This window comes from Thamnophis sirtalis, unplaced genomic scaffold (assembly GCF_051295495.1).
Source record: "Thamnophis sirtalis isolate CommonGarterSnake01/CBP01778 unplaced genomic scaffold, rThaSir2_p1.2 scaffold_3, whole genome shotgun sequence".
NCBI lineage: Eukaryota > Metazoa > Chordata > Lepidosauria > Squamata > Natricidae > Thamnophis > Thamnophis sirtalis.
This window is the reverse complement of record NW_028261383.1, coordinates 78,806,694-78,819,641: the sequence shown is the minus strand read 5'-3', so window position 1 is coordinate 78,819,641 and position 12,948 is coordinate 78,806,694. Positions and strand designations below refer to the sequence as shown.

The 12,948-nt window shown below is 41.2% G+C and overlaps 1 protein-coding gene across 3 annotated transcripts in view; it reads left to right on the top strand.

Annotated features, from left to right (window-relative positions):
• SEMA3F (semaphorin 3F) overlaps positions 1-12,948 on the top strand; it is a 159,247-nt gene that overhangs the window by 136,482 nt on the left and 9,817 nt on the right. For all 3 annotated transcript variants that reach the window (XM_087709269.1, XM_087709267.1, XM_087709268.1), the window contains 6 exons: positions 1,062-1,201; positions 1,724-1,838; positions 4,865-4,934; positions 6,263-6,407; positions 9,780-10,002; positions 12,657-12,745. In XM_087709269.1, coding sequence (XP_087565395.1) covers positions 1,062-1,201; positions 1,724-1,838; positions 4,865-4,934; positions 6,263-6,407; positions 9,780-10,002; positions 12,657-12,745 — 782 coding nt within the window. The remainder of the gene's footprint in view (positions 1-1,061; positions 1,202-1,723; positions 1,839-4,864; positions 4,935-6,262; positions 6,408-9,779; positions 10,003-12,656; positions 12,746-12,948) is intronic.

Genomic DNA, 12,948 nt, shown 5'->3' with positions numbered 1-12,948 from the left:
TTGCTTCCATTCTTTGACAAGATAATTTATCTTCTAACTTTTGGGGTGGCAAAGATTCAGATTAAGAGCCAGTTTAGTGTAGCAATTAAAGCATCAGGCTAGAAACTGGAAGACCGACCTTGGGCACAAAGCCAGCTGGATGACCTTGGGCCAGTCACTTTCTCTCAGCCCTAGGAAGGAGACAATGACAAACCACTTCAGGAAAACCTTGCCAAGAAAACTGCAGAGACTCGTCCAACCAGGAATTTGATGCTGACTTGAAGGCACCCCCCCCCAAAAAAAAGATCAGGTTTCTGGTATGTGAACACAGATGTTTCAAGCTAATTTCCCCATGTGAGCTATTCAAAAGAGACATTGCAGGTCAAGAAAGAATTCTGCAAACAAAATATGTGCTCCAAAAAGTGAGACCCAACTTTTGGCATGCAACAACTTTCTTTCAATCTAGATTATTTTTCAACTGAGAATTGAATTTCAGATAAAAGAATCGTGTCCCAGACAAGGCTACAGAAAACATGAGGCAAATAGCTGCAATTAACAGAACAAGCAATATGTTCCATTGTAATATGCTAGGAAAAATTGCCAGTTGATATTTCGAGCCAGTTAACTTGGCAAGGCTTTGTATTCTGGAACAATAAGCTAAGTTCAAGCCTTAGCTACAGCAGATTTGGAGCATGAAAAGAAAATGGAAGATGCTCCTTTTTCAGTGGGTGAATCCTGACACCAAAATGCTGCTGAAGAATTGTACAGGTGTTGTTGCGGTTATATTCTCTATTTTCTTAAAGGATATGCTGAGGATCTCATTTGGCCTCTGCGTTTCAGATGGTGAACTGGTGTGGCAAAAATGTAGCTATTAGGCTCCAACCATGTTTTTCATTATTTCTCCCTTCAAATTAACATTTGAAAACAATGTGTAGAAATGTGTAGAAGGCCACACCAAAACTTTAGAGGGCTCCGTTTAGGTACCAATGCTGTAAATTTCTAGAGACTGGGAGGAATATTTGGGGTCTATTTCCCCAATACTTTAATACTAGTAATTGTCTTGGCTTTATTCCCCTCTGCAGATCCAGCATTTGTCCATGCAAAGCTCATCCCAGACAGTGCTGAGAAAAATGATGACAAGCTATATTTTTTCTTCCGAGAAAAATCCACCGATTCTCCACAGAGCCCAGTTGTCTACTCCCGCATTGGACGCATTTGCTTGGTGAGTGCAGAAGAAGAACCAGACTGGATGATGTTGAGAATTTCCCATACAAAAAAAAATCTACATAACTCTAAACATTTCTGTATCCCGCCCCCCCATCCATCCTTTTCCAAATTGTTCTCATTGTTCCCTCATTGTTCTCATACCTCTTATCCTACTTTGATATATTGTTCTACAGCTAGAATATCTGTCCATTTCCATACAGTCATCTTTCTTGCTCCTATAATTTTTCCCATTGGGAACCTTTAAAAAAAAGTCCAGTTTAAGAGCAAGCCTAAAAATAAATCCTTTTGATTCCAGCATAGTTAGGTTTCAGTTAAAAACTATAGCCTCTGTGGCTTTAAAAAAAATCATGACGTTTATATCCTAGACAGACATATAATACTTCTATGTTGTTCTTTATGCCAACAACCTGGTGATGTGAGTTTTGCTGATATGAGAGTGACAAGCCCACCCTTAACCAGTGAAATTCCATGATTGAGATAGAATTTCAACCTAAATCACGGCTCTTCTTTGGTTTAGAATGACGATGGAGGCCATTGCTGCCTAGTAAATAAATGGAGCACATTCCTAAAGGCACGGCTCATCTGTTCTGTCCCAGGGCCTGATGGAATTGAAACACACTTCGATGAACTTCGTATGTATATTCATGGCAGGGATTGTGTATGTATGTGGTGGGGCTGGGGGGAGGGGGAATGGAAAGAGATGAGGGGGTATTTAAGGGAGCCATTGAAGCCCTAAGCAATTTAGGAGATGGCTTAGCCTGTGAAGCTCAGACAGATTTCCCACAGGCAGCCAATAGATTAGATCAGGTCTGTAAACTGCATTGATAGCTCTGGAAAAAAAATGCTTGTATAGTTTTAATTTAAAATGAAAAACTTTTTCCCCAAATTCTAAATAAAAATAAGAGTAAGTTTCTGTCTGAATACAGAGCTAAGATTTTTTTAGTTGCTATACTTGAGGTATGGAATAGAATAGAATAGAATAGAATAGAACAGAACAGAACAGAACAGAACAGAACAGAACAGAATAGAATTCTTTATTGGCCAAGTGTGATAGGACACCCATGGAATTTGTCTTTGGTGCATATGCTCTTCAGTGTACATAAAAAGACAAGATACATTCATCAAGAATCATAAGGTACAGCACTTAATGATAGTCAGGGGGTACAAATAAGCAATCAGGAAACAATCATATCAATATAAATCATAAGGAAACAAGCAACCAAGTTACGGTTCTGCAGTCATAAGTGGGAGGAGATGGGTGATAGGAATGATGAGAAGACTAATAGTAATACAGGCTTAGTGAATGGTTTGACAGTGGAGAGGGAATTATTTGTTTAGCAGAGTGATGGCGTTTGGGGAAAAAACTTTTCTTGTGTCTAGTTGTCTTGGTGTACAGTGCTCTATAGCATCGTTTTGAGGGTAGGAGTTGAAATAATTTATGTCCAGTATGCTTAAGGAGGGGAGAGGAGAGGAAGAAAAATATACTGAAGTTTATCTTCAGGATATTTGATAATACTTCACCTCTGTCGTCCATGTGGATTATGGATAGTGGAACTACTTCGGGTTACTCCAAGGTATCAAGCTGGAAAAGTCTGTAAAGTATGCAGTGTATCCCACAAGTTCATTGAGTAGATGATATATAATTTGGACAATTTTTTTAAAAAAATAGTATGGCTTGAAGAGACAGCAAGCACATTCATTTAGATTAATGAAACCATGGATATTTGCCTAAAGCCAGGAAGACAAAAACAAGCATTTTGAAAGATTCAATAAACATTAAAAGGAAGTTTGGAAGCTTTTGATGGTTAGGATTGAAGGTCAAAGAAGGAGAGATAAGAAATAGTAGCAGCAATGACTTTTGAAGGGTTGTTTTTTTTAATGTGTGATTTGTCAGCCATGAATGAAATGCTTTACTGAAAAAAAGAGATCATTTTTCTCAAAGCAAATCTGTGTGCTTCTGTCCTCATGTCCTACCTGCAGGCTTTCTGGAGTTTTCAGTTTAGATGGCTGTTGTAGGAAACAGGACATTTGTCTTAAAATGGGCCTTTTCTTAAAGGATCTCCTTTGATATAAGCAGCTGTGTAGCAAAACCTGTTGGACAGATTCATCCTGGAAGCCCATCACAATTTGTTTCTTTGTGTTGCATTGACTAGCTTGCAGCCCTTGCTGAAAAGGAAGGATGAGTGAGGGGAAAAGGAAGCTTTGAGTTACCAGATGGAAAGACCAGGGCTGGCTTTGAGATAATAGAAGCTCATTCAAGCAGGGAGCCTGCTTAACCTCCTGATAGATGTTGTATTTGGGGGCAAAGCGAAGATGAGGGGCTCCAGGATGGCTGTGATTAATGTTGGGGATCCCATTTGCTAGAAAGGCAGACGCAATCGCTTAGCGGGCTGCTTGTCAGCTTCCTCTCAGCACCTGCTTAACAAATGGCTGTTGGTCATTCGAGGATAAGTCCCATTGCAGCTTTTAGCATCATCAAAAGCCTTTGATGGATTCTCTCCTGCCAGGGCACAAGTTAGCATTGGGTTTTCCCCATGCTTTCTTTGCTTCACTTCCTCAAAATTATTACCAGACGGTTCACAGGCAATCTTCATTCCCTGGGTTCTTCTGGAATCTCTTGGCAGGGCTCCTGCCTGCTTACAGGAAGGATCTCTTCGATCAGCATCTGAAGCTGAATTAGAAGCAACATCTGCATTCTTTCCTGTACAGGGACATTTTTGATTCCCATTTTGAACTGAAACGAGAGGTTAAATAAAAACTGAAAGTTGAGCATGTCTGAAGATCTGCTGAAACATGCCAAAAAGGGGGGGAAAGTGTGTGTTTTAGACAATCCAAGTCTAATGATCATTTCTTGTATTTAAAACATTTTTTCTAACCCAGCATGATAAAAAGGATGTATTTGATATTTATTAGATGTTATTGCAGATTTGTTGGAGAGTAGTTTTTAATAGATTAATGGAATTTGATTTAACCTCCATCATCATCCAGTAGACTCAGGTCTCTTCTGGTCCAGTAAAAATCTGCATCTATATAAAGCCCCCCATGACTCTATGCAGAGCCATGGTGGCGCAGCAGTGGTTAGAATGGAGTACTGCAGGCTACTTCTGCTGACTGCCAACTGCCTGCAATTTGGCAGTTCAAATCTCACCAGGCTCAAGGTAGACTCAGCCTTCCATCCTTCCGAGGTGGATAAAATGAGGGCCCAGATTGTTGGAGGCAATAGGCTGACTCTGTAAACCGCTTAGAGAGGGCTGTAAAGCACTATTAAGTGGTATGTAAGTCTAAATGCTATTGCTATGAAGCTGGGCTGGCTTGAGCTGCGGTTGCTTGTTTTGCCAAAGACTGTGAGTTTCTTGACTATTTGCACCACTTAGTATAGCAGAATTATATATTAGAAGAAACAGGGAATGCAAAGCCCCAAATCTATTTCTCTTAAGCTACCATAGATTTGATTTGATAGCTATCCCCCCCTCACACCAAACATAGATAGCTCCACCAAAAAAAAGGCAGGATATCAGCCAAAAAAGTTGCTCCCAGTATACCTGGGTTAACTTCAGATTCCTTCGATTATTTGCTGCTGAATCACCAGGACAGTTAGTTGTGCTGTGTGGTTGACTCTAGTTGTGCTGTGTGGTTGACTCTCTCCTTTCTCTTCAAGAGGATGTCTTCATCCAGCAGACCCAAGATGTGAAGAATCCCATTATTTATGCTGTTTTTGCAGCCTCTGGGTAAGTGTTTCATCGGGTACTCATAATAGTCTATCTTTTAGCCTTCTTGAGCAAAATCCCCCAGCTGAACTTGAAATCAAAATAATGGTAAAATCAGATGTCCCTGACCCCAATTCTGTGAATATTGGCCATCTGCTCCCTGCTGAACCCTGCAGGGTTTGGAACGAAGGTTGGGTTGTTGTAGAATTTTGTGGCAGAGCTGGAACACAGCCCAGAAGTATTGGCTGCCAAGTGTAGGGTTTTCCCACAAACTGCAGCTGTAGCTGAGATTTGATCATTCAGGGAGGAAAGTAAATGGTGGCTCCTCCCCCTTTCCAAGATACATTTTTGCTCAGAAGGATCAAGGAAGTATCACGTAGCCTTAGAAGAGCAAACAGCAGCAGCAGCTAATGCCATTTTCCTCCATGCTCCAATTTCTAATGATTGATACTGGAATGTTATCTTGAGAACATAGCAGGATAACTCCAAAACATCTGTTTGAGACTGGCCTCAAACACCCAACATTGCTTTGTCTTTCCAACACTGATAGCAGTGTCCTGATATCTAAACAGCTGCCACAAAAAAGAGAGAGTCAAGCTACCGTGTTTCCCTGAAAATAAGAGAGTCTTATTTTCTTTTGACCCCCGAAATAAATGCTTGGCCTTATTTTTGGGGAGGTCTTATTATTTTTGAGGTGCAGGAGGCGGTGAGCATGGTCATCTCATGGCTGCTGCTGTGTTGCAATATTTTTGGGGAAGGCTTATTTTGGGGGAGGGATTATTTTAGGGCATCCACTCAAAAGCCCAATTGGACATATTATCCGGGGAGGTCTTATTTTCAGGGAAACAGGGTATTTCCCAAAGCACCTGAGGGCAGGACAAGAAGCAATGGATGGAAATTAATCAAGGAGAGAAGCAACCTAGAATTAAGGAGACACTTCCTGACAGTTAGAACAATTAATCAGTGGAACAACTTGCCTCCAGAAGTTGTGAATGCTCCAACTCTGGAGACTTTTTAGAACAGATTGGACAGCCATCTGTCTGAAATGGCATAGTTGGTTTCCTGATTGAGCAGGGGGTTGGACTTGAAGACCTCCAAGATCCCTTCCAACTCTGTTATTCCCTACCCCAACCTTTCCCTAATCCTGGCTTCTTGGGGCTTTGAGTGTGATCAGAGATTTAAGGGAATTCCAAGAGCTTGCCAGCGATGAAAGATGAATGAAGAATATTCCCCCATTGAAACCGAAGGGCAAAATTTTTTAATACAAATGATACCCATTATTTTTACATGAAAGAGATTATTAACATCTGAGACGAATGTGCAATTGTTGTTTGTCTTTCTTTGCACAGGTCTGTGTTTAAGGGTTCTGCCGTGTGTGTCTACTCCATGGCTGACATTCGCATGGTCTTCAATGGACCGTTTGCCCACAAGGAAGGTCCCAACTATCAGTGGATGCCTTACACAGGCAAAATGCCTTATCCCCGTCCAGGCACTGTAAGCATCAGTTACATCTCCAACAGGTTCCTTCTCTCAGATTGCTGGCCTTGGGACATTGACCTCTCTTCCTGATGAAAATATATGTTCTCCTAAGAATACCCATTTTATGTATGACCGTTTGCCCTTTGAATAGATACATAAACAAATATTTATGGATTGACAAGATATGTAGAGGTGTGCGTAAGACAGAGTGTGCCCCCGTGCACAATGTAAGAGTCATTTGTGTGTGCACTTACATTAATAGAATTTATTTGAAATGAAATTCATTTATAGGAAAAATGGGGTGTTTTTTTGAGATGACATGTTTGGCACCTCTAGCTAAAGGATTTTAAATACCAGGGCTAATAAAGGAGACCTTTAAGTAAAACCCCAGAGAAATACCCCACAGTTGTACAAGCTAGAAGGTCCTGCTAACTAAGCTCTTCCACTTTCTGTATTTTTCACAGTCGTAGTGAAAGACATTACCTGTTGGAAAATGTCTTAATTGTAATTGTAATTGTAATTTAATAAATTTATATGCCGCCTAATCCCGTAGGACTCCGGGCGGCTTACAAAGTACAAGAGTAAAAATAAAAAGTTAAAATATAGGGAAAGATGAAACAGATTTAAAAGCAACACACCATACACTCAACCTAGGTGGGGCTGGACCTTGTTCATGGGGTCAACAGCCTCAGGCCTGCCAGAACAGCCAGGTTTTAGTGGCTCTTCGGAAGGCCGAGAGAGTGGGAAGGTTCCGGATCTCTGCAGGTAGATGGTTCCACAGGGCCAGAGCAGCTACAGAGAAGGCCCTCCCCCGGGGGGTCATCAGCCGGCATTGTCCGGTTGACGGCACCTGGAGAAGGCCCAGCCTGTGAGATCTTATCGGCTGTTGGGAGGTATGTGGCAGGAGGCGGTCTCGCAGATATCCGGGTCCTAGGCCATGTAAGGCTTTAAGCTGTTCTTCTTGTTGATCCAACTCCTGCTTCGGTAGCCCAGTTTCTCCTTCTCTTCTGGTTCCCCTTCTGCCTGCATGCTGGGATTCTCTTGACACTTCACTGCATTTCTTTCCTGGTGCTTCCCCAGATTCTTTTGTATCAAGTCCTTTGGTGCCGCACAGCTCATCTCTTTCAGTGCTCGACATTTGGCCACCACGTGTGAGGCTGATTAGCATTTCCTCTCTAGATTGGTGGTCTCTCATTTACTGGCATCCTTTCTCTGTTGGCAAAATATTCCAAAATAAGGAGAATTCATTGTTTCATTTCATTGGCTCAGAGAATGTGGTTTTCCAGTCTCTTTTACTTATACAACCCCCTCAGGGTTTTTTTTTTTTAAAAAGACCAGTTTTTGCTATATATATGGGGAGGCTTCCAGAAAACCCAAAGAGCAGGCTGGGTTTGGCTCCCACCGCTGAGCAGCTGCTTCAGATGGGATTCTGAGGTTGTTGTTTTTTAATGAGCATTACTAAAACACACCACAATCTAAGAATTACAATGATGTTAGCAAATGAGAGATGCACAAAGGTATTTCAGCCTAAGCGGATCAGCCTGGTAAAGCAATGAAAAGTAAATTGAGGGGTGTTGAAAGAGTTGGATCTCTTTAATGCTGAGAAGACATTTTGTTACTCAGTAACAAAATTATCTTATCCTGTAAACTCCTCAAATCTTTCCTTCTCCCAGAATGAAGCAATAATTTTATTTATTTATTATTATTATATACTTTATTGATTAAACATGAAATGCAGTCAACTGAACATTCAAAAGCGCCTCACAAATGTTATTGACTGGTGCTAATGGTTGATACAGGTTGCTGCCAGCATCCTAGGTATCAACCAAATACCTTCTTAAAATATACGATATTCCAAGTAGCGCAGTTTTTTGCGTGGCCCGACAAATGCGCGCACGACAAAAGCGCGCCAACAAAACTGCGGCGAGAACATCACAACGTCATAAACGCACCCACAACAACGCGCCGAGGGGGGAGGAGAGAGAGAGAAGAAAGTGTTGGATAAGGCACAAATATGGTGTATGGAGAGCAGAAGAGCCAATAATTGTTTTTTTGGAGGAGCTGATGGTAAGATGAATTGATGTAAATATTTAACAATACAACATGATATTGGCTATGTAATAGTATACATGTGGTTATATGTTATGAAAATGGAAATAAGAAGTTTTCATGAAGAGAACAACGCGCCGACAAAACCGCGCCCACAAAAGTGCGATTTAAGTTAAGGTAAGGGTTAGGTTCAGGGTTAGGTTTAGGGTTAGGTTTAGGGTTAGGGTTAGGATTAGGGTTAGGGTTATTAGGTTGTTATTAGTTGTTTGTTGAAGGCACGCATTTGTCGGCACGATTTTGACCTCACGGTTTTCTCGCAGCAGTTTCCTCGGCGCGCTTTTGTCGAGCGCGCATTTGTCGGTGAACCATTTTTTGCAGTTCCACTGGTTGTTTGCAGGAACCTGCAATTCCTTGATGTGTTTTGTAAAATTCTTGGACATGGTACCAAGTGCCCCAATGACAATTGCTATCACTGTTATTTTATTAATTTTAATTTTAATTCTAATCTGAATCTTAATCTAATTTTTTTGTAAACTTACATCCTGCTTTTCTATTCAGATGAAACTCAGGACACTAATGACTAAAATATTAAAATATTGAAAAAAAAATGCAAAAGCATTTTAATGTGAACGTACACAGGCCTATCCCACAATACTTTGGTAGCTGATTCTTGAGCCTTCAGGTGAGGAGCAAAGGATAATTCTTTTATGGAAAGCAGCCAAGGTGCCTTATCGCTGTTCATTGTAATTATATCCTGCTTTTCTTCAGGAGTTTAGACTGGCACACTTACCACCCTCTCCTCCAATTCTTCCTATATCTAAAAGAAAGTGAGCTTCCATGGCTGATGGTAGATATGTACTTAGCCATGGAGGAGATTACACAGGGAGTGGGGAGAAATGGAAAGTGCTTGAAGTGTTGGCTTCAATCAGGGGTGGGTTTCTCGCCCCGTTCCAACCGGTTCGGTTGGAACGAGGCCGGCGGCGTCCTCGCGCACACGTGCGGCGTCCTCGTGCACGCGTGCGGTGTCCTCGTGCACGCGTGCGTACTAGCGTCTGTGCGATGCTCCAGCTGCTCCTGGAGGATCGCGCAGGCGCTGTATGCGTCCTGCGCATGCGTGGAAGCGGAGAATTCATCAAAACCGGGTAAGGAGCGGGGGCGCGGGCACGGGCGCGGGGGGGGCCTTCGCCGTTCCCGGAAGTTACTTACTTCCGGGTTCGGCGACCAACCGGTTCGCAGGGACCGCCGCGAACCAGTTGAAACCCACCCCTGGCTTCAATATATAATCATTGATATATTAGCTGAACCATATCTCATACTATTTTTTCCTTGTTTTTTTAGTGCCCAGGGGGAACATTTACACCCTCAATGAAATCAACCAAGGACTATCCTGATGAGGTGATCAACTTCATGCGCACTCATCCAATGATGTACAATGGTGTCTACCCCATACACCGCCAACCTCTTGTGGTGAGAACCAACGTCAAGTACAAGTTCACAACTATAGCTGTGGACCAGGTGGATGCAGCTGATGGACGCTATGAGGTGCTTTTCCTGGGCACAGGTACCCACTGATGTGCATTGAAAAGAATACACAGCACTTCCACCCACCAATTCCCCAGCCTGGAAGATGAGCATTTGGGGTTTATGTAAAAGCAGTTAGGATAGGTTGTCTAGGGGTAGTCACTTAAACTTTTCTGTATCTCCGCTTCACCCAGGTTTTAGTAAATTTTGGAAGTAATTTATCTGGCAGTGCAATTAGTTGGAAGATGGTAACAGAGTTATCAAATCTCAACTCCAACTTTTCAATTTTTACTAGAATACTGTTTCAGAAGCACAGGAGAACATTTGAAATTTCTGCTTATTCAAGGCCTTCTTTGGAAAAGTCAGAGGAATTCAAGCTAACATTTACTGCTCCCTAAGTAACACTTCAGAGGCCTCTTATATATAGAATTGATTTCTCATTTCCTATGGTTTCCTGTATCACTTGCAAGGCTGTTCCAGAGGCAAGAACAGAATTCTGGTAATCTTCCCTCAGTTTGAGTGAATAAGAGTCCCCCTCTTCAACTTTAACAGAGCAAAAGTATATCAAGCAAGGATTCCAATGGATTCAGTTTCTTGTTTATAAACATGCCCTTCTAGAAGCTCCAGAGTAGAATTGATCTGAGCCAGCAAAGTTCCCATCAGATGTGTTGAGCTCCAGTGCCCATAATCCTGAACCTGGATGGAAAGGCTGAAATCCATCATTCATATTTGGAAGACTAGTAAGAAAGGTTGATGTAATATTATCTCCCAACCAGGCAATGTTGACCCATCATTCTCCAAAGCTTTGTCGGAGGTATAATTAACTCAAAGCATACAATTTTGCACATGTCCAAGTCTCTACTGAAGTGAATGGAACAGTATTACTTTAAGGATAAAAAACACAGAGATCTAATTTCATGATTTATCAAAGTGCAGAATTCATATATAGGGAAGGCATGGCTAGCAGATGTTCTTTGCACTGGACTGAATCTGATGTAGTTGAGTTACTTGCCTCCCACAAGTCAAAGGAGACCAGCCAACAGGGCAAGAACCTGCCAACCAAGAACGTTCCTCATTAGCTTTCAAATATTGTTGCGTATCTGCACAGTTATTCTTTGGGCTGCCCAATTCACTGCACAACATCCAGCAGCTGTACACAGTCTGGCCATCACCTGTCGAAGTCTGCAGGGAGTTTCTGCTTTCTTTCTAGCCAAAGTTGTCAATGAATCTGCAAATCTTAGTTATTTCCTGTTGCAGAAAGAACCAAGTTCAGGGATCAAAGTACTATCTGGTGGAATTCATGGCTGTGGGTGGCATTCAGTACAGAAGGCAGATAGAAGAGGAATGGTTTGGTTGCTCAGATAGAGATTCCTGCTTTTAATATCATCTCCAGCCGTTGAATTCATAACACAGTCCAACATTCAGAAGTCAGTCTTGTGAGTTCATTGTCAAAATGTTTAAAAGGAATAGCTGCCAGCCCCACTTCTCTGTTTCAGACCATGTCTAATGCTTTCTCAGAAGCATCTGTGTCTGGTTTTTAGAATGAGTTATAAAAAGGTCATCATAAGGACTAGTTCTAAAAAATAATTTTAACTATTTAGATTTGGATAGTTCCAGTTGAAGTCTTTAGATATAGTTATAAATATTTCCCTCACTTTGAAGTCTATTACCCACACATGTCACAAAATCCAAAATGGTGTTTGTGTTTTATAAGATGAGAACTGTTTCAGTCTTCAAGAAAGCACTCGGTGCCCATCTTTCAACACAAACTAGGTAGAAACTATCAGAAGTCTTCTAAAAGAGCATGCAGAATTAAAGATTCTTCTCCATTTTGTTTTTAAAAATTTTCCCTCCAGGTGGTTTCTGTGAAAAGAGCCAATTTGTTTGCTTTCTTGCCATTATTATTTTTTTTTTGGCTTTACTCTTGCAAGTAAGGCAGAGGCAGTATTTCCTTTCAAAGTAGTCCTAATGCCAGGAGTAAATCTTAGAGATGGATGAAGATCTGCCTCACTTTCAGGTAACTGAAGAGGAGGCAGGAACACATCCATTCTCAGCCCCATGCTGCTTGCTCTGATTGTTATACTAGGAAGCCAAGTTGATATAAAAATGAAAACATTCTACAGAATAATGAAATGAGGATATGTTTATATAAGTATTTATTATTATTTTAATAAATATTGACTTAGTACTGTAATACTTCTTCATGACTAGCTGGCTCATGAAATTGATAGCCCATGTGGAAAAAAAGCACCTTACACAAACACAGCCATGCAGTTTTTTGAGATTCATATAAACCGAAAAAAGTATCAGCACAGAATTTGCTTTATGTGCAGTTCTTTTTTCTTGGGTTTAAATTCTTCCTGATTGTTCTTTAAGGTGCTTGTTTAGGTTTCTTTCTTTCATCTCAGAATTGTGGGCTATTCTGTAGTTCTGTAGACTCATAACAGGAATGGGACTTTTTTGTGGTGGCCAAATTATGAGAAAACATGTCAGTTCAACCAATTCTTGCACGGAAAATGAAAGCTGAATGAAGCTCTAGCAACGTTCTCTTATGACAACAAGCTAACCTGACATTCCACCCAGATACTTTCCAAATATGCAGATACTACCCTTTAAAAAGTTGTTAATGCTATTTAAAATGGAAACTACACCGAAGAGAAGGCCTGAATAAAGTCTGTTTCTGTTGTGTTTCAGATCGTGGAACTGTCCAGAAAGTCATAGTTTTGCCCAAAGATGATTTGGAAACAGAAGAACTGATGCTAGAAGAGGTCGAGGTATTCAAGGTACAGGTGATGAATACCTTACTCTAAAATTTTAATTACATGTATGCTCCAGAGCAGAAACAATATAGTGGCAGAATGGAAGCTGTGAAGGTCATTGTTCACATTTCAGCTCAGCTATGATTTTACTAAGTAAAATCTGTCATTTGCTATATGGAGTCTGGATCATGATCTCTGATTGAATCAGACATGGGTTGCTTCCAGTT